Source organism: Vipera berus, assembly GCF_964194415.1.
Source record: "Vipera berus genome assembly, chromosome: 4".
Taxonomy (NCBI): Eukaryota; Metazoa; Chordata; class Lepidosauria; order Squamata; family Viperidae; genus Vipera; species Vipera berus.
This window is the reverse complement of record NC_138206.1, coordinates 86,462,358-86,488,326: the sequence shown is the minus strand read 5'-3', so window position 1 is coordinate 86,488,326 and position 25,969 is coordinate 86,462,358. Positions and strand designations below refer to the sequence as shown.

At 40.5% G+C, this 25,969-nt stretch overlaps 1 protein-coding gene across 4 annotated transcripts in view; it reads left to right on the top strand.

Annotated features, from left to right (window-relative positions):
- CRACDL (CRACD like) overlaps window positions 1–25,969 on the top strand; it is a 66,919-nt gene that overhangs the window by 12,461 nt on the left and 28,489 nt on the right. For all 4 annotated transcript variants that reach the window (XM_081327135.1, XM_081327136.1, XM_081327137.1 and 1 more), the window contains exons 3-4: window positions 17,953–18,034; window positions 18,935–19,103. In XM_081327135.1, the coding sequence (XP_081183261.1) occupies window positions 17,968–18,034; window positions 18,935–19,103 (236 nt within the window). In that variant the 5' untranslated portion in view covers window positions 17,953–17,967. The remainder of the gene's footprint in view (window positions 1–17,952; window positions 18,035–18,934; window positions 19,104–25,969) is intronic.

Genomic DNA, 25,969 nt, shown 5'->3' with positions numbered 1-25,969 from the left:
TATCTCTTAAGCTGTACCAAACAAAACAACTGGGGTGTTCTCCTTATCCTCTGTAATATATTTGTGTACAACTCTGCATCATTGTCTTTCCCTTGTAACTTGCCATGGTAATTGTAATTTGATGATAATATTGAATAATATTTTTGGAATTCATTCCATTATATTTAGTATCTGGAAGGGAAAATGATAATATTTTTAAGTTGGATATTGTTAATCATCAAAATAATAAAACTTGGACAACAGTGTACTGTATTTTCATAAGTAAAGACATAAAAATCACATATGTGTGTCAGACTTGCCACAGACTTAAACCTTCTAAGTAGAAAACAATCCTTGACTCCATTTGCTGAGTAAGGTATATTTTTATTAGAGGTCAAGTGTATTGCAGTAATGCATAGCCAGAACTGAGATTCACACACCAAAATCCCTCCATTATACTTTCCTCTTCTTTCCCCTCCTCAATTGTCTTTCATTTCCTACCCCAAGGTAACCAATTAAAGTCTTGCAACTGTTTTCCTAATGGTCAGTTCAACATGATCTGGTATGCTGCTCCCTCCTTCTTCCAGCTGGGTGACCTTGAAGCAGCTTCTTGAGAAGGCACAGCATCTACTTTCAATTTCCCAAGCATCCCCACTTCTTCATAGTTCATGGCAGACTGTCACCACATAACAGCGAATCACAAGCAAGCATGAGGTGGCAGCTGACAGTGTGTCCATATAATCCCTTACCTTGCTTGGCTATTAAAATGTCAGATGCTTGTTAATGGACAAGAAGCCCAAGTGGAATTCAAGTATTACCTATCTGGTGACATATCAGCCTGTGTACAAGGCTGTTTTCATTCACCAAGGGAAGAATTGGTTATTTAGAATTTGGAATGAGCATTTGGGGTTGTTTGAAAAGGGCACTAATATTCCAGATGATAGTATGTTAGTTCTGAAGATATTGATATACTACATTAATCTTCCACAGACAGAAGAAATTTGCTAGCACTATCCATGCTTGTCTCTCATCTGCTAATCCTATATCTCTGGAGATAAAAAGTCTGTTATGAAGGTTGATTATAAAGCTCAAAAATGCATTGATAATAATTAGCTTCTGTTTCTGAAAATGGTGGTTTTTGTTGATTACCTTTTATTGGTATCAGACAGTTGGGTATATTGTAATCTCTTTGAAACAAAAATGAGCTTAAGTCTCATTGGTGCCCAATGTGTGGAAGTCTCAATGGACTTAGATATGCCTGAATATTTTATTAATTGTTCTATCATAGATATTCTATTCTATCAAGATAGAGAAGTAAGAAATAAGATATTGGTTTTATTATTTTAAGTTCATGTACTCTCTCTTGCTCTCTTTAAATTCATTCTGTAAAATATTTTAATTAAAATATTTAATTAAATATTTTACAGAATTTAAACAAGAAAAAAGAAATGACATGAGAAAAGAATGAAAGAGCAGAATGCAAATAGGTGGGAATAAGATTTTAAAATTTGATAAATAAATTAAATAAATAAATAAACAAGGAGCCTTACATGTCATAAAATTACAATTTCATTATGTATATGTAAGTATTTATAAAATTTAAAAAGTACATCTCTTTTTGAACAAAAAAAATAAAATCCTTAATAAATTTAAAATAAAGATTTCAGTGTTTTCAAATTTCATACAAAATGGACTATGGTATCTTTTAAGAGGTCATCAAAGGGGCACTTTTCATCTTAGATGATTATGTAGTATTGTTTCTGAGGAATTCAATTAACAATAATCATTAGGTATAAGTAAGTATACTTCCTGTGCATTATTTTTAAATTTTTTAATTGAAAACTGAGATTTTTTTTAAAAAAAATCACAGATTGAATTATTTATTAATTGAAAACTTTTATATAGCTGCCCATCTTATAACCAACTTTAGATAGCTCCCAATTAGAAATTAAACAACATACAAAACCCTATTAAAATTATAAGACTAAACGTATTAAAATATTGAAAACAACAAAAACCTGGTGCCAAGTCAAACTTCAGATGTACAGCTGAGCTATCTAATCTTAGCTGAGGGCTTGGGGGGAAAGCCAGGTCCTCAGTGCTTTATGAAGTTAGGTAGGTACAGACCTCCTGAACTTCATGGGGCAGAATGTTACGGAGATTCTTCATCATCCAGGTCATGGTTGCTTCTTGGATGAGAAGCAAAACATTTTCAAGGAAAAAAAAACCCAAGAAAGTTCAATTGCCTTTTGAAAAGCACCTTTGGGATATTAATGGGGCAGGGGCTGCCACAGAAAAGGTTTATTTCCTAGCTCCTATCTTATGGCAATATTAGGGGAAGGGATGAGGAGCATGCTCATCATATCTGACCTGGGAAGATGGATAGATATCCTTAGGGAAGGATGGTCCCACAAATAATCTAGCTCTGTGCCATATAGGGCTTTAAAGGTAAGGAGCATCACCTTGAATTGCACCCAGAAACAAAGAGGAAGTCAGTGCAGCTTGCACAACAAAGATGTTACTTAGACAAACCTAGGAGCCCTTATCACTATGCATGATGTTGCATTATGGACAAGTTGAAATTTCCAGGTGGTCTTCAAGGATATACGGTAAGTGTTTAGTCCGGACAGACGAATGACTCAGTGAAGGTTAACAGCAATAAGGTTTATTAATACACATATGTCAACTGACAACTGTCAAAATAACTCCGGCTTATATACTCGAGCTGTTTGAACTGTATCCAATCCCAAGCCCGGGTTTTCCCGCCTTTACAACATTAGCCAATAATTGCACCCAAATCTCCCGCTTCAAAGGAACCTTCTTTGCAACAAAGCTACTGACATAACACCCCTTCCCCCCCAGTTGATGTTATTTGTTGACGTAATCTCTTAAGTATTTGGGTGGCCTATGGACCCTAGATGGGTATCTATTGGGTTGGCTACCTATGTCATTGTTAACTGACTGTCTGATTGACTGGCTGATATTTATGGGTCTGGAATTTTGGGTTACAGGCTCTGAAGATTCACTACTAACTGATTGTGATTGCTGTTGTGTCAGTTGTGGTTGTTCAGGTACTGCTGGCCTGTTCATAGGGGACAGCTCCCAATCAATCTGACAATGTTGTGGGTTTGCTGCCACCACGCTGATTTGAGTTTCCACTTCTCCACTGACTGGCAAGTTGTTTTGATTAAGCCAAGATGCGGTCTCGCCCCCGTGTACGTTTTGACCCCCATTGACTGGCAAACTTCCGGCAACCCTCTTCCTTAATTGATCAATATGTCTTTTACTTACTCTATTCCCTTCCCCCTCAATGGTGTAAGACAACGGCCCCATTCTGTCAGTGACTACCCCTGGAACCCATTTGTCTCCCTGTCCATAGTTTCTGGCCCAAACTAAGTCTCCAATGTTGAAGGACCTGTTTGGGATGTCAGGTTCAGCACTTGAGGGTAGTTTGTCAGGATGTAACAGTTTAGTGGTTAGCCGTTTGCCCCACCTCATTTCCGCAGGGCTTTTCCCAGTAGCCGTGCAAGGGGTTGTGTGTTGAGTCAGCAAAAAGTCTGCAAGTCTTTGGTGCCAGTCGCCACGGATGATTCGCTTCAAGGCGTCTTTGGTGGTTCTCACGTTGCGTTCAGCCAAGCCATTGGTGGACAGGTGGAAAGGTGCTGATGTTGTATGTCTAATCGAGTTGGCCCTGAGGAAATCCTGAAATTCAGCAGAGGTGAATTGGGGCCCATTATCAGATACAATCACATCAGGTAACCCATGAGTGGCAAAGAGGCCCCTTAAAACCTGTATTGTTCTACCAGATGACATTGAATTAACAGGCACTACCTCCAGCCACCGAGAGAAACTGTCCACCACAACTAGGAAGGTTAGGCCTTGAAATGGCCCTGCAAAATCAATGTGAATCCTAGACCAAGGATTCCTGGCCAATTCCCACTTATGCGTGTGTGCGTGTGCCAGCTCTGGTCTAGATCGCTGACACAGATAACACCCTGAAACGCATTCTTCAATATCTTTATCCAGCCCCGGCCACCACAAATGACTTCTAGCTAATGCCTTCATTCGAACAATTCCAGGGTGACCTTCATATAATTCAGTTAAAACTGTATTCCTGTGAAGTTCAGGAATAACAACACGGTTACCCCACAATATACACCCCAAATGGGATGATAGTTCATTCTTCCTCCTAAAATATGGGATGTACTTGGAATCAGGGTTAGTACTTGGCCAACGCCCTAGTACCCAGGTCATAATCCTATTGAGAATAAAGTCTTTTTTAGAGCCTCAGCTATGTCTCTAGCTGTTAAGGGGCATTCAGGAATTTCATGTAATGACATAATTTGTCCTACTGGGGCAGGGTCCTCCTCGGTGTTGGTTAAAGGCAGTCTACTAAGGGCATCTGCATGGCCCATTTCCTTACCTGGTCTATGTTGCAGTGAAAATGAATATGCTGAGAGGAAAATTGACCACCTCAGCATTCTGGGAGACATTATTTGGGGTGTCTGCTTATCAGTGGTAAACAGTCCCAATAATGGTTTGTGGTCAGTGAGTATGGTAAAGTTCCTACCATAAAGGTAATCATGGAACTTTTTTACTCCTGCCACAATAGCTAATGCTTCTCTATCAATTTGTGCATAATTCCGTTCAGCTTTAGTAAGCGTCCTGGAATAGTATGCAATTGGCTTTTGAATGCCCTGACTATCCATGTGGCTGATAACAGCCCCTACACCATAAGGTGAAGCATCACAAGCTAAATAGATCGGTTTGTTTTCAATAAAATGAGTAACTGTGGATTGGCTTGATAAAATATCTTTTAAAGTTTGAAAACTGAGTCTATGTTTTTCTTGCCACTGCCATGGGGTTTTTCTATCTAATAGTCTGTGTAATGGTTCCGCGATGGCAGCTTTATGTGGCAAGAATGTATGATAGAAATTGACTAATCCTAAAAAGGCTTGTAATTCAGCCTTGTTTTTTGGTTCTGGTGCCAATTTAATTGCCTTAATTTTATCAGCTGTAGGGTGAATTCCATTTTTATCTATTCTAAATCCTAAGAATTCTGTGGATTTAACTCCTATACAGCATTTTTCCTTTTTTAATTTAAGTCCAGCCTCCCTAAATCTTCCCAATACCTGTTCCAGACGCTCAGCTAAAATTTCTTCATTTCTTCCAGCTATTAAAACATCATCAAAGTAAGGGCATACACCAGGTATGCCCTTTAAGGTCCTCTCCATCACCTCCTGGAAGATGCCTGGAGCTGCTGCAATACCGAATTGCAGTCTGTGGACTCGGAACGCCCCCTTGTGGGTAACAATAGTTTGAGCTTCAGCAGCTTCCCTGGAAACAGTAAGTTGCAAATACGCCTGCGCCAAGTCTAACTTGGCAAATATGGCGCCGTCCTGTATCGTGGCGAGGACCTGTTTCACCGTCGGGACCGGGTAAGCATGCTTTTTCATTCCGAGGTTCAGGGTGGCCTTGTAATCAGCGCAAATCCTCACATCCCCATTAGGTTTAAGGGGTGTGACGATTGGCGTCTCCCACAAGCCACCCTCGACCGGTTCTAGAACGCCTTGGCCTACAAGCTTATCGAGCTCGGCCTCGATTTTTTGCTTAAGGGCAAAAGGCACCCGTCGGGCCTTAAGCCTGATGGGTTTAACTGCTGGGTCTAAATTAAAATTAATTGGGGGCCCTTTATATTTACCCAAAGACCCATCAAATACGTCTGCGAATTCATCGCAGACAGATTTGAGGGTCTTATTATTATTAATGGTGTTTATTCCCCCGACCCAAATTCCCAGGGCAGGAAACCAGTTAAGGCCTATTAAACTAGTTCTATGGCCTTCTGTGACTATTAAGTCTAAGAATCCATTAAACCCCTTATATTTAACTTTAAGGGTAACTTTTCCCTTAATATTTATTGGGGTTTTTTGGAAATCTGCCAATTGAATTTTGGTTGAACTAAGTGGAATTTTACGACCACTTTTAAGTTCAATCTGTTTAAGGGTCTCGCTAGAAATTATGGACACTGAGGCCCCAGAATCAATTTCCATTTTGCAAGGAATTCCTTGCAACTGGACTAAGATTTTTAATTTTGGTCTCAAAATATAGTTTATTTTTCCCTTTCCTATGTGATTGACTCGCGCCACCTCCCCGCGGTTGGGGTATTGTGTCCTAGGTCTAGGGGTCTCCTTGCCACTATAGTAAGGGGTTACCTTACCTTCGGCCCAAACGTCGATTTCGTGTAGACGATTGTCGCGTGCATGACCCCTGCAAATGGCTTGAATGTGGCCGGTCTTTCCTCACAATCTGCATCTAGCAGAGCGGAATCTGCATGTTGCACGGGGATGGTTGCCCCCGCAGCTTCCACATCTGTTGTCGCTGTCGTGCGGTCTTGTTGGAATATCTTTCGGTTGTCGTTGTGGTGTTGTTGTTTGGAATCGGCGACTCGGTTCTTGTCCTTCGCTGCGGGATGGTTTTGCCGCCATTTTCCCAAACCTTCTGGTGACTTCGGCTATGTCGGCTTCCCATTGTTGGTCCACCTCCCCACTGTTCACAAGGCTTTCTTGGTTAATTTCAGAAGAAGCAGCCGTGCTATTGCGGGGGGGGGTCGCGATACCCAGTGGATTCATATGTCAAAAGTTCGTCGAGGACTTCTTGCAAGTCGCCGGTGGGCTTAGCGATAATTCTATTTTGTAACTGCTCGTCTCTCAAGCCCAGCACCACTCTATCACGGATCCTTATTTCTAAATTGTCATATTTACAACGTAACGCTGCTTCTCTAACCGCAGCAACGAATTTGGTTATTGATTCGCCCGGTCTCTGATTTCGTTTTTTAAAAATGCGCCGCCAAAAGAGTTCTGATCGTTTCGGCGTAAAATGTACCTTTAATTTGGCCAGTAAATCCGCATACGAAACGCTTGATACCGGCAATGGTTGACAAAGTCCTACGGCAACCCGGTACACAGGTGTGCCACAGATAGTTAGTAAGGCAGCTGCCTTTTTTCGGTTGTCGGTTATGCCGTTCACGAGCAAGAACCCTTCGACCTGTCCCACATATTCTTCCCAGTCCTCTGGGAAGTTAGGATCGAATTCTTTTAAAGAACCAATTTGCGCCATTCGGAGGGTTGTTGATTCCGCCGCGGCCGCTTGCGGTTGACTGAATTTTTTTAAATTTACCGCCTTACGCGCAGCTGTTTGTCGCCGATCCTTCACTAGTCCGCCGTCAATCCCACCTTCGTCGCCAGTTGTTTAGTCCGGACAGACGAATGACTCAGTGAAGGTTAACAGCAATAAGGTTTATTAATACACATATGTCAACTGACAACTGTCAAAATAACTCCGGCTTATATACTCGAGCTGTTTGAACTGTATCCAATCCCAAGCCCGGGTTTTCCCGCCTTTACAACATTAGCCAATAATTGCACCCAAATCTCCCGCTTCAAAGGAACCTTCTTTGCAACAAAGCTACTGACATAACAATAAGTATATGGATATTTTAGCATTATGTTCCATGTTAAACTCCAGTTTTTTTCAGCTTTGTGTTAGATCCTTGGGGATTACGTCAGATGAGGAAATGTGTTTATCACATAGTGGTTATTATTAAAGTCAAATAAGCTTGGCTGCCTAGAATTATTACAGCAAGTTGAGATTGTTTTTATTTCATAGATAATGTCTCCAAGGGAAGTTAGTGATTTTTGCTGTTGAAAGTCTGAGGACAGGGAGACTTTGCCTGCCATGTATCTTCTCTTCAAAGGACATCTAAGCCCTTTAATATTCCAATTTCAATTGGCAATTAAAGATGACCTAAATGTGAAGCACACCGAGGTACACCCCAATATTTCCATAGATAAAATAATAATAATAATATAGAATAACTTTTTCAAAAAGCAACTTCACTGAAAAACATTAAAGAAAAAAAGAAAAAGAAATAAAAGGCATTTGGTTAAAGTAATAAATAGTAAAATAATAAAAACCTTGAAAAATAAACAATAAAAAATATTCAATAAAAGAGAGAGAAGCAAAAAATATCACCCCCAGAAGTTTAAGGGGAAGTTTAATTTTTTTTGTCATGCATCATTAAAAAGCTTTTGTTTGCAAAGCTTTCAAACTGTGGCAGCAGCTCTGGAAAAATCATTATTTCCTTGCTGTTCTAATAAAGCTGCTACTTGCTAAATAAATGTAGGATATGGTTCTGTTTGCAGATATTTAAGGTCTGCTGAGAATGCTGGACATTGTGTATCTGCTTTGAGAGTCAGTTCAGAGTTGTATTCTCTTCTTTCTCCTTGGCCATGTAGCCTGTTGCTAGATTGGTTAAAGTGAAGGCTCATTACTAGCACTGTCAAGATAAATTACAAGTTAGACATTTGAAATGTATTGTCCAAGATATAGGACCCCAGAGTCTGCCATAAAATTAGAAACAGATGTCTAGGAGGGAGATGAGGAGGTGAAACCCAAGTTTATTATTTTTAGAAATAACTCACCTTCCTCCTCCTATTTTTCCCGACAGTAACAACTCTGTAAAGTGGGTTGGGCTGAGAAAGAGTGACTGGCCCAAACTCACCCAGCTGGCTTTCATGGCTGTGACGGGACTTGAACTCACAGTCTCCCATTTTGTAGCCTGGTGACTTAACTACTAGACCAAAGTGGCTCTTATTATTTTTTTAAAATTGTAATATTTGAGGCTATGCTATTCCTTGTCTTTCTACCACACCCCAGAGCCTGAAAATTCATCACTTTAACTTACTGTTCTTCTTTATACAATTATTTAAGTATTCATACTGTAGGTATTGGAGAATAGTATATTCTTAGCTCCTTGTTTAAACTTTAAAGAGAAATTAATATTAAAACTATAGCTTTAGTAAATGAACATATTGTAGAAGATAACATAAAAATTTCATCATCCAGACTAAAACAGTCAGTGTGTTAAAATATGAATTCTCTACCACCCATCTAATTTTTCAAACTCTTCCAGGGAACATTATATCCAAAGCATCTTTCCCCTATTTATCCTTAATTCCTTCTAACCCTAAACTCAGTCAGATAAATAAAGTAGCTGAACTCTTTTCATAGAAAGGAGCTGTTCCTCCAATTGAAGAATATCGGCAGGAGAAAGATGCAAGGAGAACAATACTGTAATCTGTCTGCAGCAGGACCAGAAAAAAAATACCAATGGGAATATGAACTGATGTGGAACAAAATTTAACTTTTACATTTTACAAAATGACATAATGTATTCTGTCCCCTCTCCCTGAAGTATATATACATAATAACTGCAACACTTATTTCATTTAAAATCTTACAAAATTGAAGGCAGAAAACCAGAATCAATGAAAACTACATAAAATATCCTGAGAAAATGTATTTGTAATTTGTAAATGTATTTGTAATTCCGGACTTGCGTCATAGTGATGTAGCCGAGGGATTGCGGAGCTCCGCATCCCATGACTGGTTTCATCCTAAAATTGGTCTTAAGTTGCCCCAGAGAGGCAATGAAGAAAAAGGCACCCCCCCCCCCGCTGATCACGGAACGACAGCAGTTGATTGTTTGATCTGGGAGAAGCCCTCCAACCAAGCAGGACTAGCCCAAGCTACCGGCAGCTGAAGTCCAAAAGCACTAACCAAAACAACTGTGAACAGCATGCTTGGAACTGGGTGAGAATATCGATCTTCTTTCTCCTATTTTGTAACTGATTTCCAGGAAAAGATCCCCAAGAAGCAAAAAATTCTCCAAAAGTGAGGAGGGGATCACATCCCCACCCTTCCATAGATGGAAGCGGCAAATTAATGTTTATGGGGGACAGAAATATATTGAAATGAAGTTAATAATACTACAGTATGGATAAATCTAAAAATTATGAATACTATTAAGATTTCACATCTGAAAGAGTATTGATGAAATTGTTGTTGTTAGTTGCGAAGTCGTGTTCGAACCATCGCGACCCCATGGAAAACATTCCTCCAGGCCTTCCTGTCCTCTACCATCTTCTGGAGTCCATTTAAGCTCACGCCTACTGCTTCAGTGACTCCATCCAGCCACCTCATTCTCTCTCATCCCCTTCTTCTCTTGCCCTCAACCTTTCCCAGCATTAGGCTCTTCTCCAGTGAGTCCTTCCTTCTAATTAGGTGGCCAAAGTATTTGAGTTTCAACTTCAGGATCTGGCCTTCTAAAGAGCAGTCAGGGTTGATCTCTTCTAGGACTGACGGGTTTGATTGCCTAGGGACTCACAGGAGTCTTCTCCAGCACTATAGTTCAAAGGCCTCAATTCTTTGACGCTCAGACTTTCTTATGGTCCAACTTTCACAGCCATACATTGCAACTCGGAAGACCATTTGTTGTTGTTGTTAGTTGCGAAGTCGTGTCCGACCCATCGCGACCCTATGGACAATGTTCCTCCAGGCCTTCCTGTCCTCTACCATCTTCTGGAGTCCATTTAAGCTCACACCTACTGCTTCAGTGACTCCATCCAGCCACCTCATTCTCTGTCGTCCCCTTCTTCTATTGCCCTCAATCTTTCCCAGCATTAGGCTCTTCTCCAGTGAATCCTTCCTTCTCATTAGGTGGCCAAAGTATTTGAGTTTTAGCTTCAGGATCTGGCCTTCTAAAGAGCAGTCAGGGTTGATCTCCTCTAGGACTGACTGGTTTGATCGCCTTGCAGTCCAAGGGACTCGCAGGAGTCTTCTCCAGCACCATAGTTCAAAGGCTTCAATTCTTTGGCGCTCAGCCTTTCTTATGGTCCAACTTTCACTGCCATACATTGCAACTGGGAAGACCATAGCCTTGACTATACGCACTTTTGTTGACAGGGTGATGTCTCTGCTTTTTAGTGTGCTGTCTAAATTTGACATCGCTTTCTTCCCTAGGAGCAAGCGTCTTTTAATTTCTTGGCTACAGTCCCCATCTGCAGTGATCTTGGAGCCCAGGAAAATAAAATCTGTCACTACCTCCATTTCTTCCCCATCTATTTGCCAGGAATTGAGAGGGCCGGATGCCATGATCTTGGTTTTCTTAATGTTTAGTTTCAACCCACGTTTTGCACTCTCGTTCTTTACTCGCAACAAGAGGCTCTTTAGTTCCTCTTCACTTTCTGCCATTAGAGTGGTATCATCTGCATATTTTAGGTTGTTGATGTTTCGTCCGGCAATCTTAATTCCAACTTTTGATTCATCTAGCCCTGCCTTTCTCATGATGTGCTCTGCATATAAGTTAAACAGGCAGGGCGACAGTATACAGTGGTTCTGTGTCCAGTTCTCACTGTTGCTTCTTGACTCACATATAGGTTTCTCAAGAGACAAATAAGATGGTCTGGTACTCCCATCCCTTTAAGAACTTGCCACAATTTGTTGTGATCGACACAATCAAATGCTTTAGCATAGTCAATGAAGCAGAAGTAGATGTTTTTTCCGGAACTCCCTAGCTTTCTCCATGATCCAGTGTATGTTGGCAATTTGATCTCTAGTTCCTCTGCCTCTTCGAAATCCTGCCTGTACTTCTGGTAGTTCTTGATCCACATACTGCTGGAGTCTAGCTTGTAGGATTTTAAGAATAACTTTACTAGCATGTGAAATGAGTGCAATGGTGCGATAGTTTGAACATTCTTTGGCACTGCCTTTCTTTGGAATTGGAATGTAAACTGATCTTTTCCAATCCTGTGGCCACTGTTGAGTTTTTCAAATTTGCTGGCAAATTGAGTGTAGCACTTTTACTGCATCATCTTTTAAGATTTTGAATAGTTCAGCTGGAATACTGTCACCTCCACTAGCTTTGTTGTTGCTCAGCTTTCCTAAGGCCCTCTTCACTTCACATTCTAGGATACAAAGGCATTCTTATCTCTGGTCTTCCCTACTCTATTGTTTTTTCTATTTCTTTGCACTGTTCATTTAAGAAGGCATTCTTATCTCTTCTAGCTATGCTCTGGAATTCTGCATTCAATTGGGTGTATCTTTCTTTTTCTCCCTTGCCTTTTGCTTCCCTCCTTTCCTGAGCTATTTGCGAAGCTTCCTCAGACAGCCATTTTGCTTTCTTCCATTTCTTTTTCTTTGGGATGGTTTTAGTTGCTACCTCTTGTACAATGTTGCAAACTTCCGTCCATAGTTCTTCAGGCACTCTGTCTATCAGATCTAATTCCTTAAATCTATTTGTCACCTCTACTGTGTGTTCATCAGGGATATGATTTAATTCATACCTGAGTGGCCTAGTGCTTTTCCCTACTTTCTTCAGTTTAAGCCTAAATTTTGCAACGAGAAGCTCATGGTCTGGGCCACAGTCAGCTCCTGGTCTTGTTTTTACTGACTGTATAGAGCTTCTCCATCTTTGGCTGCAGAGCACATAGTCAATCTGATTTCTGTGTTGACCGTCTGGTGATGTCCACGTGTAGAGCCATCTCTTGGGTTGTTGGAAAAGAGTGTTTGCTATGAACATCATATTCTCTTGACAAAATTCTTTCAGACTGTGCCCTTCTTCATTTTGTACTCCAAGACCAAACTTGCCTGTTATTCTGGTTATCTTTTGGTTTCCTTCTTAAGCATTCCAATCCCCTATGATGATAAGGACATCATTTTTTGGTGTTAGTTCTATAAGGTGCTGTAGGGCTTCATAGAACCGGTCAATTTCATTCAACCTAATGGGGATGTGAGGAACTAGAGATCAAATTGCCAACATACGCTGGATCATGGAGAAAGCTAGGGAGTTCCGGAAAAAACATCTACTTCTGCTTCATTGACTATGCTAAAGCATTTGATTGTGTGGATCAGAACAAATTGTGGCAAGTTCTTAAAGGGATGGGAGTACCAGACCATCTTATTTGTCTCTTGAGAAACCTATATGTGAGTCAAGAAGCAACAGTGAGAACTGGACACAGAACCACTGTATACTGTCGCCCTGCCTGTTTAACTTATATGCAGAGCACATCATGAGAAAGGCAGGGCTAGATGAATCAAAAGTTGAAATCAAGATTGCCAGGAGAAATATCAACAACCTAAGATATGCATATGATACCACTCTAATGGCAGAAAGTGAAGAAGAACTAAAGAGCCTCTTGTTTCTGGTAAAGAAGGAGAGTGCAAAAGTTCGCTTGAAGCTTAACATTAAGAAAGCCAAGATTGTGGCATCCAGCCCTCTCAATTCCTGGCAAATAGATGGGGAAGAAATGGAGGTAATGACAGATTTCATTTTCCTGGGCTCCAAGATCACTGCAGACAGGGACTGCAGCCAAGAAATTAAAAGACGCTTGCTCCTGGGGAGGAAAGCCATGGCAAATCTAGACAGCACACTAAAAAGCAGAGACATCACCCTCCCAGAAGATGGTAGAGGACAGGAAGGCCTGGAGGAACTTTGTCCATGGGGTCGCGATGGTTTGGACACGACTTCGCAACTAACAACAACAATGATGAGATTAAAAACAATTTTAATGACATAAAATGAGCACATCTCCAACTTAAACTTACAATTAAAAAACTCTCAGAAAACAACGATAAAGAATGAACAAACAAATCAGATAAAAGAACATAAACCAGAGGAAAGTGAGCCAAATGGGGAAGCTACAAATGAAGAGAACCAAAGCTAATACAAACAAAAGAAAATCTGCAAGATTTTGTCACAACAATGAAAATGGAAAAGATATTTTATCTTTCAGGACTTCAAAACAAACTTAAGGATAAGAAAGAAAATGTAACAAAATGGATTATAGGGCTGCCAGGAGAATCATTAGAATTTGGAAGACAAAAAATTCTACTTAACTTGTCTTTCCTATTCCCAACAATATTCACAAATGTAGATATAATTTACTTGCTGTAGATATAATTTACTTGGACTTCAGTAAGGCATTTGATAAAGTAGATCACAACCTACTACTTGATAAGATAGAAAAATGTGTGTTAGATAGCATCACCACCAGATGGATTCGTAGCTGGCTGACAGGCCATACTCAGCGTGTGGTCCTCAATGGAACTGCATCTACATGAAAGGAAGTGTGTAGTGGGGTGCCCCAGGGCTCTGTTCTGGGCCCAGTGCTCTTCAATATCTTCATTAACGATTTGGATGAGGGGATAGATGGGGAACTCATCAAATTTGCAGACGACACCAAGCTGGCAGGAATAGCCAATACTCCAGAAGAAAAATACAAGAGGATCTGGACAGACCCGAACACTGGGCGCTATCTAACAAAATGAAATTCAATGGTGAAAAAAGTAAGGTTCTACATTTAGGCAGGAAAAATCAAATGCACAGGTATAGTATAGGTGGTACCTTGCTCAATAGTAGTAACTGTGAGAGGGATCTCGGAGTCCTAGTAGACAATCACTTCAGTATGAGCCAGCAGTGTGCTGCAGCTGCCAAAAAAGCCAACACAGTGCTAGGCTGCATTAACAGAGGGATAGAATCAAGATCAAGTGAAGTACTAATACCACTTTACAATGCTTTGGTAAGGCCACACCTGGAATACTGCATCCAGTTTTGGTCACCACGATGTAAATAGAGGAAGAATCCCCTGGCAAGTGGAACATACTAATATGGACAGCTACATGGCAAAAGAAGAAGTCTAGAGTTAGATTCAAGAGACTCAGTTCAACTTACCAGATGGAGTACTATATGATTAAACACTTGTTTGAATATGGTTAAAAGAATAGATAAATTTTGAATATAAAAGGGCCCGACAGCAAGAGGGATAAGATATATAAGTAGTATAGTATTTGTTATAATATATGAGATGTAAAAATAATGGGATGGTGTATGTGAATGAAAAGTTGAGAAAATTATGACTGATAAGAATGGTCTGAATACTGAGGGGAAATTAAGCTTAAATAAGAATCTTGAAAACAGGACCCATAGTGACTTAATAAGATGACTTTTACAAATACAATTGAAACAGATCAGAAAAGATGTTATATGTGGGCTTCTGGTTCCAAATTTTCAGTGCAGCCAGATGCATGAGGGAATTGCTCCTCGTGTTGCCTGGATTTCTTCATCGGGGAGCCCCTGTAAAGGGGTCAAAAGTCACCCTGGAGGGGCGATGAGTGGGTGAGAGGTCTCTCCAGTCAGCGGTAGAAGGCGGGTGGCCCTCCCGTCAGCTTGGAGCTACTCTCTGAACTGAAGAAGAAAGGGTCAGCCACTCCCATGGACCATCATTTAGCCATTTCCTGCTGAAGCCAAAAGCACAACAAAGCACTTGAAAACTGGGTGAGAATTGCCTTCTTGTTTTCCTAATTGTCTACTTTCCCTGTCAAAAGCTTCTTGGATTTGCTTCCCCCTGCGAGGAGAGAGGGAAGGGATTTTTTTTTCCCACCCTCCTTAAGAGTGTCCTTTCTCTACATTGGGAGAAAAAAGAAAAAGCCTTCTACTAAATTGTACTGATTTATTGGACTTACTGCCTTTCTACGTTTGGCCCAAAGTTCCTATATTTACAGAAATGGACTATTCTACCTGTTAATCTAAAAAAGGGGACAAAAAAGCAATAAATAAAAAGATACTGTCTGAAAAGGATTTAAAGTACTCTGGAGATATCTAGTGAATACTATTGGCACACAAGTTTGCTTACATTTTGGACTGACCTTGGCATTAAGATAAAAACCTGAAACAGTTGGAGATGAATTTGGCTTAGACTTGTGGAGGTGGACTCATTGATTTTTGTTTGAAAAATAGCCTCCACCAAGAACTATTTATAGTTATTACAAAATGGAGAAGGATCAGCCACAAACCTTGCTTGATTATAACCTCCTACTTGAAACAATCTACAGAGTCACTGAGATGTCGATCTCCAGATTTAATAATTTACTTGCTAACCTTAAGTCACGAATTGAAACCCAGACTGCAACTAAAGTATTTATACTTCAGAATATAACAAAATTAGAAAATATTACTATTGAGACAGAGGAATATAAGCAACAACTATCCAACGAACTGACAAATCTACAAGTACAAGGAACTATTGCTATGGCAAATAACCTTAAGCGCCAACAACAAACTATGGGAAAACTTAATACTCAACATTTGACTCCATTAAAAAAGCCTACAACTTTAGAAGTATACTATGTGCAAGATAGTGATACTAACATAGAGGACGTGGAAGATCAACAAAGACAGTTTCCTGAAAGCCTGGATAGCCAAGCTTTAATTACAAAATTGGATAAGACTCTTCACAGATGAACCCAGATGGAAGAGGAATCCAGACCGAACTGAAGATAAAGTTTTTAGAGCAAATACAAAGACTAGAACTAACAGGGCAACAACATAATTATTACAAATGGTTTGGTTTTTGTGAATCACTGATGGCTAGATGGCTTCCTTTGATTCAAACAATATGTATTGGAGCGAAGGGAGACCTATCTGGCAATTCAAAGGCCTTGGTCTGGAAACCTGATTGGCAAAAAAAAAAGAAGAAGAAAAGCCAGAGTTAGATTTAAAAAGTGAGTTCTTAGAGAACCATTAAAGGTTATCCTTTTAGTAATCAGTGACCTATCAGGATCTAAAATAGAAAATATTTATGAGATAGAACTAGAATGTGTTTATGTATCTATTAGGCATATTTTAGACATTATAATTTGTGCACATACATAATGGAAATTTGGTTTATAGATCCCACTTTTGATGTTAAAAGACATTTGATTATTCTATTTAAGAATTAGCTAAAATTTAAACTGGATGTTATTGTTATTTGTATAAACACAAGAAAAATGTTTATATCAAACCTTGTATGTATCGAAAGTATTAAGAATTATATTCACTTAATGTTGACAAAGTAGAATACTACTGGAAGAAGAGAAGATCAAAGAAATATATCATTAATATATTGATTATGGAATTTTAGAAATTATTTTTTAAAAATATATGAACTCAGACAACATGCTGTTTACTAAGCAATAAAGATTGCTATTGTAAAAAATCAATAAAATATATTTTAAAAATGTATCTGTAATTTGGGCAGGAATGATCAAAGACATTTGGAAGATTTTCAGACTTCCCCAAAATCTTGCAATAACCCCTAATAAATAAATAAATTTAATAAATTTACAGATAGCACACAAAATTAAAAAAAAAGACACAACCGAACTTCAAAATTCTGACCACTACCCCCAGTCATGTGATCACATTTTGGTGCTCACCAACTAGACTGCATTTGTGGCCATTTGAAGCATCCCACAGTCACATGACTGTTTCACAACATTTTTTTTCTAGAAATTGGCATTTACTTCTGGTTTTAAGCAAAAAAATCCCAGGGTTTGCTTAATAAATGTGGATTTGCTTGACGACCATGGTGATTTGCTTAACAACTGCTGCAAAACATGTTGTAAAATTGGGTTGGTCACATACCAGAGTCACTCTATCAGGGAGGTTGGTGGCATATAAATTTAATAAATAAATATGACCTGCTTAATGATCAGCACAATATACGGCCATAATTTCAGCTCAAATATGGTCGTAAGTCAAGTCCCAAAGGTGCTTTTCTTTCTTTTCAAAAGGCAACTGGACTTTATTTGGAAAAAACAAAGTTTAGTTGCCTTTTGGGGAGAAAAAAGCATGACCCAGATGACTGAGGATCTCCTTAGTCATAAATCAAGGACTACCTGTAATTAAATTTTAGGAAGGGCTCTGAGAGGTAGCAAATAAACAAAGCAAGCAGTTTCTAAATCATTTTTGAGCAATGATATATTTCAGGGATTAACTAGTTTGTATGTTAAAATATTCAGCTATGAAAACAGATAGTGTCAATTACTCTAACTAAGCAATATTGTATTAAAATACCACCATATTGATGCATTTATAATAATCTTGCACCCAGTTTTTTCAAAACTGAGTAAGAGGATTATTCCAATTAAAAAATCCTTTTTAAAAATATGACCAGGATTTGGTCATTGAATGGGACACCCTAACTAGGGTTCGTAGCTGATCAAGTGAGTGTGGTCAAGAGTAAGAAATATGTATTGTCAAAAAAACCCCATGCATTTAACTTTCAAATGTTACTTTTTATTTTTCTATGTTAGAGACTACTACAATATATGAATTTCACAAGGTCAATGGATATCAAGTTTCAAGAAGCAGAAGGATTTGGGGAAGAGGTTTCAGGTAAATGTCTCTTTTTAGTTATATGTTTGAGAAAATGCTGATAACTACTAACAATTCTTTTTGCTGTGCAGAATAGGAACTCTGTTTGTTTTAGGTCAATTATCCAATGTAATCTTCATGCACTATAGTCAGTTAAAATGTATATAACTAATCAACCTGTCTATTTTATGATTTGTATCTGAATGGAAATTATTCCAAAGAAGAAGCTATGTGTTGTTGTATGTTCACATTTGCGAGTAACATTACCTTATTTTTTAAAGATCAAGATGGTATCTCCTGACTTGTAAGTATTTAGAAACACCATTTTACTTGGTGACCAAATAATGAAAGGCATATTTAAAAATAAACATATTTAAACATTGTTTTATTAGTTGGTGGTACAATTCTATGGTACAATTCTATTCTGTTGAAAAAGAACTGCACTGAATTCACTGATTCTTATCTATAGGAAAGTGTAACTATGTTATGTGGAAGAAATATAACACCTTAAAGAAAAATATTCATATGCTTATAGTCCTCTATAGTTAAAAATATGCTCATTCTGAAGCTTACATTTTATTATGAGTAAATTGAGACATTCTCTAAACTTGGAATGGACATTTAGCAATTTCAAGTTAGGTTAGATTAATTATTCCTATATGTATAATTTAAAGCCAGAATTATATTTGTAACTTAGATGATCAATTTTGGGGAAAAACAGTTAGTTTTCTTTTAGTATCATTAATTTCTGGTTCCTGTTTTCATATCTCTTTCAATGAAAGCTGCAGTCAATTTTAGGAATAAAAATTGAGGAATTGCCCAGGTTGGAAAACGATTCTCATATCATTTTGTTCTGACCTTGTGTCTCTTTGAAAACACTGAATAAAAGTAATTATTTCTCATTAATACCTATTCACCTAGGAAAGAAGAAGTCAAAGTTTAAATCTATTAAAAAGTTCTTTGGGAAAAGAAAAAGGAAAGAAACATTAGCATCTTCAGGAAGTAGTAATATCAACACATGTCAGTCTGCAATTGATATCTCAGCTATACCATCTAGGCATGTAGATTATGATTCTGAAGATGATCTGAAGTAAGTCACATGCTTGCCTTTTCCTTCTTTCCAAAGCAAGTTGTTGTTATTGACTGAAAAGCAGTGTTATTTCTAAAGGGTTATCCTCCATGTGTACAAATGTTTCATTTGTTGAATATCTAGGACACTTCTCTGAAGCTGTTAAAAAGACATAATTAGAAGAATGTTCTGATATCCATCCATTCTGGAGAACAGCAAGCATTGTTAGAAATAGACATTCTTAGTGATAGTCCCAATGAGAGGGTGGCATATAAATTTAATAAATAAATATTGTGAATATTCTTGCCAGTGAAGTACATTAGGCACTATTATGTCGTGGGCTCTGATGAGCAGGAATGAGAACACGCAGAGGAGTACAGATGAACACATACTTTATTTAAGCAGAAACTGTACTGAGGGATTGGATTCGCCCTGCCTCAATATATAGCCAGGCCCTATGGTATTAACCAATCGGATTGAAGCTATACTTGCCGTCCAAAGTTGACCAATAGCAGGACTGGCGCTGTCCTATCTGAGATGCTGGAGAACCGTTGGTTCTCCAGCAGAGCATGTGGTAATATTCCAAAAGCCCAGTACATAACAACCCTCCCTCCTAAGATCAGACTATAATACCCTTGACAATTGTCAAGGCCCAAACTGAATAATATTAAACAATACTAAATGTGATGATTTGTAAGCTAAGGTAATTAGAAGTCCTTACGCGACCTTCTCAGACGTGTCTTGTAGAGTGGACTACAAAGATATTAAAGAACGATGTAACAATGCAATTACTACAAAGAGATAAAACAACGTCTCAATGAGCATGCCATACAGCAGTTAAATGTGCCCCCAATTTCTGTAGATAGTAGCAGATTGTCATATAGTTACACATCACTTTATTTTACATCATAGTCTTTAAGATATGCTGGAGGTTTATGTGGTCTGGATGATCACCTAGGGGTTCCAGTCACTTTGGGGTCTACCATCTTACCCAGTGGGCTTGGTAGACCCATGTCCCCCTGAGCTCCTGTGTCTAGGGGAGTTGCATTGCTCTGGCTGGCCTCTTCCGGTGGGCCCACCCCAGAGTCTGACTGTTTAGCAGAGTGTGCACAACAGTCACTGAAATTCGGCTGGTTTGCCTGGTCAGGGGTTCCATGTTGCACTTCTGAGCTGCCATGCTCCTCTTCTGGATCAAGTTCCACTGAGGAAGGAAAACCCTGGTGGTACTGGTGTGAGCTGGCCTGGATGCCAACTTGAGGACTTCGGGACTTGTACCATAGTCCTCACTTAGTGACCGCTCTGGGAATCTTTTTCTAAGTTGGTCAATATGCCTTCTGACCAGTTGCCCTCCCTCCAACCCCACTTTGTAAGATAGGGGTCCGGATTCTTTGACCACCTGACCAGGAACCCACAAGTTTCCAGGCCCATAGTTCCTGGCCCACACCCAATCACCTGTTTGCAGCCCCCTCGGGGGTTTAGGTTTAGAGGCTTCGAATGCCACTCTGTCTGGATACAACCTGTCCAGTTTAGTAATCAATCGTCGTCCCCATTGAAGCTCAGCAGGACTTTTTCCTGTAGCTGTGCAGGGTGTAGTGTGTTGACAGAGCAAGAAATCTGCCAGTCTATGATGCCAGTCACCTGTGATGATGCGCTTGAACGCCTCCTTCATTGTCCTCACTATGCGTTCGGCTTGTCCATTCGTAGAGGGGTGAAATGGTGCAGACATAGCATGTCTGATGAGGTTAGCTCTGAGAAAAGCCTGAAACTCAGCAGCAGTGAATTGAGCCCCATTATCAGAAACCAAGGCAACCCATGTGTTGCAAAGAGTTTTCTCAGCACCTGGATGGTCCTAGCAGTAGTCATATTAGGGACTGGAACTACTTCCAGCCATTTTGAGTGGCTATCCACTACTACCATAAAAAGCTGTCCTTGAAAAGGCCCAGCGTAGTCAATATGAACCCTGGACCAGGGGGTATGTGTTTCCTCCCACCTATGAACTGGGGCCTGAGGCATTTCAGACCTAGACCTCTGACAGGTATAGCAACCATGAACTTGATCCTCTACAGCCTTATCCAGGCCAGGCCACCACAGGTAGCTCCTAGCCAACGCTTTCATCCATACAATGTCTGGATGGCCTTCATGTAAGGAATGTAAGACTCTGTCCCTCAAAGTTGTGGGAATAATAACTCTGTTGCCCCATAATATGCAACCCTTATGTGCAGACAATTCATGTCTCCTGACAAAATAACTTTGGAACTCAGGGCCTGGACGTTTTTCCGACCAGCCCATGTGTACCCATGATAATACTCTGCTCAGACATTTATCTGTAGCAGTCTCAGCAGCAATATCCCCAGCACAGAGGGGAAACTCAGGTAAATCCTGAATAGACAATATTTTAGCAGCGGGGGCTGGATCAGGATCCATTAGTGGCAGTGGTAACAGGTGTGGGCAATATAAAAATCACACCTGAAAGCAGATAAAAAGGAGAGAAGTTCATTTAGTCTTTGCATTGTGTGTCTGTGTGTGCCACGCTAAGCATGGACAACAGAAAGAGAAGAAGAGAACTGTCTGAGGACTTGAGAACCAAAATTGTGGACAAATATCAACAATCTCAAGGTTACAAGTCCATCTCCAGAGATCTAGATTTGCTTTTGTCCACAGTGCGCAACATTATCAAGAAGTTTGCAACCCATGGCACTGTAGTGAATCTCCCTGGTCGTGGACAGAAGAGAAAAATTGATGAAAGGTTGCAACGCAGGATAGTCCGGATGGTGGATAAGCAGCCCCAAACAAGTTCCAAAGGAATGCAAGCTGTCCTGCAGGCTCAGGGAGCATCAGTGTCAGCGCGAACTATCCGTCGACATTTAAATGAAATGAAACGCTATGGCAGGAGACCTAGGAGGACCCCACTGCTGATACAGACATAAAAAAGCAAGATTACAGTTTGCCAAAATGTACTTGAGTAAGCCAAAATCCTTCTGGGAAAACGTCTTGTGGACAGATGAGACCAAGATAGAGCTTTTTGGTAAAGCACATCATTCTACTGTTTACCGAAAATGAAATGAGGCCTACAAAGAAAAGAACACAGTACCTACAGTGAAATATAGTGGAGGTTCAATGATGTTTTGGGGTTGTTTTGCTGCCTCTGGCACTGGGTGCCTTGAATGTGTGCAAGGCATCATGAAATCTGAGGATTACCAAAGGATTTTGGGTTGCACTGTAGAGCCCAGTGTCAGAAAGCTGGGTTTGCATCCGAGATCTTGGGTCTTCCAGCAGGACAATGACCCCAAACATACGTCAAAAAGCACCCAGAAATGGATGGCAAGAAAGCGCTGGAGAGTTCTGAAGTGGCCAGCAATTGAGTCCAGATCTGAATCCCATTGAATACCTGTGGAGAGATCTTAAAATTGCTGTTGGGAAAAGGTGCCCTTCCAATAAGAGAGAACTGGAGCAGTTTGCAAAGGAAGAGTGGTCCAAAATTCCGGGTGAGAGGTGTAAGAAGCTTATTGATGGTTATAGGAAGTGACTGATTTCAGTTATTTTTTCCAAAGGGTGTGCAACCAAATATTAAGTTAAGGGTGCCAATAATTTTGTCCGGCCCATTTTTGGAGTTTTGTTTGACATTATGTCCAATTTGCATTTTTTCCTCCCTTTTTTTGTTGTGTTCCAATACACACAAAGGGAATAAACCTGTGTATAGCAAAACATGTGTTCCTGCAATACTTTTCTGTGAGAAATACTTGATTTTCTGGAAAAACTTCTGGGGTGCCAACAATTTCGGCCATGATTGTAATCGTGAAATATTTTGACTCCAGCCACAATGGCTAAGGCTTCTTTATCGATCTGTGCATAATTATGCTCAGCCGCAGATAAGTTTCTAGAATAGAATGCAATAGGAACTTGATCCCCATTCTTCTCAATGTGGCTTAAGACTGCCCCCACCCCGTAGGTAGATGTATCACATGCAAGGCAAACAGGTTTAGACTCAATGTAATGAGTGACAGTGGACTTATCTGAAAGGAGGGCCTTTAGATTCTGGAAACTTTTTTCATGTAATTCAGTCCACTTCCAAGGGGCTTTTTTATCAAGTAACCTGTGGAGGGGCTCAGCTATTGCAGCCTTATGAGGTAGAAATGTGTGATAAAAATTCAGGAGGCCCAAAAATGCTTGCAGTTCTGCCTTTGATTGTGACCTAGGAGCCATTTTGATGGCCTTAACTTTTGACTCAGCGGGGTGAATTCCACTAGCATCAATACGGAAATCTAAGAATTCCATTGAAGAAACCCCAATACTACATTTGTTTTTCTTTAACTTGAGGCCCGCATCGTGTAGCCTTTGTAACACAGCCCTGAGCCTGTTGGCCAATATTTCTGGGGATTCCCCGGCAATGAGAACATCATCAAAATAAGGACAGGCACCCTGAATTCCTTTAAGTGTACGCTCCATAATTCCTTGGAAGATGCCCGGTGCAACGCTAACCCCAAACTGCAAGCGTTTGACTTTGAATGCTCCTCTATGAGTCACTATAGTTTGAGCTGCAGCTGTGGCCTCGTCTACCAGCAGCTGCTGATATGCCTGTGCTAAATCGAGTTTAGCAAAAATGGTGCCCCCTTGCAATGAGGCTAGAATATGGCTGACTATTGGAACCAGGTATGCATGTTGCTTTAAAGCTTTATTTATCGTGTATTTTTAGTCTGCGCAAATGCAAATCTATCCATTGGGCTTAAGTGGGGTGACAATAGGAGTTTCCCACTCCCCCCCATCAACAGGCTGCAATACACCTTGCTCTACTAACTTATCGAATTCAGCATCGATTTTATGTTTTAAGGCGAAAGGAACTCTGTGAGGTTTGACTCTTATTGGAACAACGTTAGGATCTAACTTAAACGAGATGGGTGGCCCATTATAAGTTCCTAGTTTTGACTCGAACACATCCGCAAATTCCTCACAAACAGCCTTGAGATCTGCCGTCTGTGTCCGGTTAATGCCCGTTATTTGAATGCCCAAAGCCTCAAACCAATCAAGTCCTATAAGACTTGTTCTATGCCCCTCTACTACTATGACATCCAGGTGCCCCAAAAACCCTTTAAATTTCAGCAATACCATGGCTTCACCCTTAACTTTAACTTGAGCATTCTGAAAATCTTTTAAAATAATGTCTGACGGTCTTAATGTAGCCCACTGGTTGCTGTGTCTGCAAACAAGGTTGAATGTGTCCTGTCAAATAATTGAGACCGCCGAGCCGGAGTCCAATTCCATTTTGCATGGAATTCCTTTTAGCTCTACTGAGAGCTTAAGTTTAGGCTTAAGGGGACGTCGAGCCCCAGTGCGACAAATGCTTCTCCGGCTCCTGAAGAACCCCACACTGACTGGACCCAGGGCCCCAGTTCCTTTCCTAGTCGGTTCCTCTGATTGGTGCTTGGGTGGCCTGTCTCTCTGGTGAGCCCTGCATACCACCGCAATGTGCTCGGTCCTCCCGCAAGCCGTGCACGTGGCCGAATGGAATCTGCAGTCTGCGTGGGAGTGGTTGCTTCTGCACCCTTTACATCTCGGTAAGAGAACTACCTTGTAATTATTCTCTCTTTGTTGATTTTGGTGGTTTTGCTCTCTTGGCTGTCTCTGGAGTTTGTTAATTTTGAGTTCCTCTTCTTCATATGATTCTCCGGTGCCAATGGCGACCTCGTGTTGGACAGAAACTTCTGTCTTTGGGGGTTTGGTGGGCTGTACAGTTTGTACTGCACCTCCGGCTGCTTCGTCAGCCATGATCTCGTCTTGAGCTTCAGCGAACGTGAGGTTTGGTCTGGCAAATAGTCTCTGCTGCAAAGTTCTGTCTCGTAGTCCGCAGACGAGTCGGTCTCTCAAACGCTCCTCCAAATTCGAAAATTTGCAGAGATGTATGGCCTGTCTTAGGCCCACGATAAACTCGGATGCTGTCTCACCAGGAAGCTGCACTTGGTCAAATTTAAACTGCCAGGCCATCTCCGACATTTTGGGCTGGAAATGCCCGGTCAGCTTCTTCTTCAGGTCAGCAAAAGATACTGCTTCGATAGGCATTGGCGTGAAGAGGTTCTCAGCTAAATCAAAAGTCGCTGGCCTACATACACACAGCAATGTTGCAGCTTTTAGGCCTTCCTCTGCTATCTGGTTAGCTCATAGGTAATTTTCTACCTGTGAGAGGTAAGACGGCCAATCTTTTTTTTTTAATCCCATTTATATCCCGTCCTTCTCCGAAGACTCAGGGTGGCTTACAATCTAAGCACAATCAATGTGCTTAGCAATAAGCCTTCATTCTATGTATATGCCTGCTTATTAGGGCTTTCGCCCCCCCCAAGCGGCATTATTACAAAGTCAGCTTATTGCCCCCAACAATCTGGGTCCTCATTTTACCTACCTCGGAAGGATGGAAGGCTGAGTCAACCTTGAGCCTGGTGGGATGCGAACCTGCACTAATTGCAGGCAGCTGGTGTTACTTAAGCAGGCATTAGCCCACTGCTCCACCAAGGCTATTAATGCCGTCCCCTCATGACTTCAGCCCTCAGGTGGAGAAGCAGGATCCCACCTTCGTCGCCACTATTATGTCGTGGGCTCTGATGAGCAGGAACGAGAACACGCAGAGGAGTACAGACGAACACATACTTTATTTAAGCAGAAACTGTACTGAGTGATTGGATTCACCCTGCCTCAATATATAGCCAGGCCCTATGGTATTAACCAATCGGATTGAAGCTATACTTGCCGCCCAAAGTTGACCAATAGCAGGACTGGCGCCGTTGGTTCTCCAGCAGAGCACATGGTGATATTCCAAAAGCCCAGTACATAACAGGCACACTTCATTATCCTGCCAGCAACCTCTTTTTACCATCCCAGTATTATGTGAGAGAATAATA